The sequence below is a fragment of the Lottia gigantea genome (assembly GCF_000327385.1).
Source record: "Lottia gigantea unplaced genomic scaffold LOTGIsca_742, whole genome shotgun sequence".
NCBI lineage: Eukaryota > Metazoa > Mollusca > Gastropoda > Lottiidae > Lottia > Lottia gigantea.
The window spans coordinates 13778-15780 of record NW_008710483.1 but is presented as its reverse complement, the minus strand read 5'-3'; the positions used below and the strand labels follow the sequence as shown (position 1 = coordinate 15780).

Below are 2003 nucleotides of genomic sequence, written 5' to 3'. Positions count from 1 at the left end.
TAATCAGGAGAACGCCATTGATTAGCTGTGTGAGGAAGCGATTTCTGGAAGGTGGTCGATTTCTTCTGGAAGCTGGATGTGATGTGAATATTCGGGATAATACAGGCAGCACCGCCCTTCACTATTGTTTCTTGGGATCGGTGGAAGCGAACATCGTATTACTGAAGATGCTTTTGGAACTGGGTGCCAATCCAAACATGAAAGACTTTTCAGGAACAACTTCGATGCATCTTGCTCTCGTTTGCGGAAATAAAGACATCTTCCAAACGATGGTCAGCCATAATGGCGATTTATCGGAGCTCAAGGCTCAGGATTGTGTGGATTTGATCATGAGGTTCGGCTTCAGACTCAACTTTGATATTGAGGTGATGATGCAAAGGCTGTATTGTCTCGGATGTCCTCTGTTTAAATGCTGCAGAATAATCCAGCTCTTAAAAATGTGGGACATTGATTGCATTTCAGCATCTGCGTTTTTGGACACAATTACCGACGCTGTTCCGAGATTAACAGAATTAAGTAGGTTAAAGGTCAGAAAGTGTCTTCAAAAGAGTGATTCGTGTGGTCAAATAAGTGACCTAGATCTGCCATCGGTCCTTCGAAGATTCCTTCAGATGGAAAGATTAGACATTAAAGCGATCGAGGTCGTTAAAACAGCAGGCGGTCAAGATCCATTGTCGGAAATCATGGCCCCTAATCGGTAGCATCTACATGTATCACCAAATCCCAATTTGTCTGTACACAGCTGCGACTAAAGAGATCCTCGTCGAAGTCATGTCTTGGCGACATAGACAACTTATCGGTGATCTGACAGAAAATGGGAACAAAATAATAAAAACAATTTACTGCATCTATTAGTTCAACAATGAGCTAAGGAAACACCTGATAGAGATTAGTCGGTGCATCACTCTGATCAACAGGGACGTCACTCTTATTAGACGTAGCATCACTTCGCCCAGTTTAAGTATCATTCTTAATTCGGGAGGCACCAATTAAGTCGAAACATCACTCTGACCAGTCTAAGCATCAATGCAATTATTCGGTGTATCAGTCGGGCAACACTTTGACCAGAATACTAATAGCAGTCAATTTCACCAGGGGTCACTTTGATCACACAGGAAAACACAGATCAGTCGGGCCGTCTTTCTGACCAGTTAGGAAATCACTATGATTAGTTGGACCATTACTATAATCAATCGGTCATGTAGAGGAATCACTTTGACCAGTCGGGGCAGCACTCTCACCAATCACCACTTTGTAAAGTATAGGCATCAATTTGATCAGTCCAGGGCGTCACTTTGATCAGTTGGAGCTTCACTGTAATCAATCAGGCCATCTCTATGACCAGTAAGGGCATCATTCTCATCAACCGGGTCATTACTTTGATCACAAGGGACTTTGCTTTCTTGTAATCAGTAGATGCCTGTCCAAAACTGAGGAAAGTGATGTCCAAACTGATCAGTGATGTTCCATCTAAGCAGAGTGAAACCACGACTTGTCAATGTAATGCATCGAATGAGCAAATGATGCTCCCACACATCAGGGTGTTGATTCACTTTGAGACGATGAGCCATCACTCAGGTGGGTGGGGGCATCACTTTGATAAGTCGAAGCATCATTCTGATCACTCAGATCAGTTGATGCATCTCCGTGGTCAAGCGGGGCATCACTCTGATCATGCGAGACATCAATCTGGCCAGTTACATTATTCAGTTCAGTCGACTGATCAAAGTGATGTCCCCACTCATCAGGGTGATGACTAAGATCCGATGGGCCATCACTCAGGCGGGTGGGGACATCACTTTGATCAGTGTACGCATCAATTTGATCAGTCGAGGCATCACTCAGATCAATCGGAATATCACTAATTAAGTCGGGGCATCACACTGACTAATCAGGATGTTAGTTTAATCAATTGGGCACTCTGATCAGTCTGGATATCACTCAATCAAATGAATCTAAGCATCACTATTATAAGCCGGGGCATCACTCTGCATCACACTGAA

At 43.6% G+C, this 2003-nt stretch overlaps 1 protein-coding gene across 1 annotated transcript; it reads left to right on the top strand.

Annotated features, from left to right (window-relative positions):
* Positions 1–62: 62 nt before the first annotated feature.
* On the top strand, positions 63–308 carry LOTGIDRAFT_90916 (hypothetical protein; the record flags this gene model as incomplete). The annotated part of the gene is made up of 1 exon (XM_009066261.1): positions 63–308. A coding segment is annotated over one exon (246 nt), but the record flags the coding sequence as incomplete, so codon positions are not given.
* Positions 309–2003: the final 1695 nt, after the last annotated feature.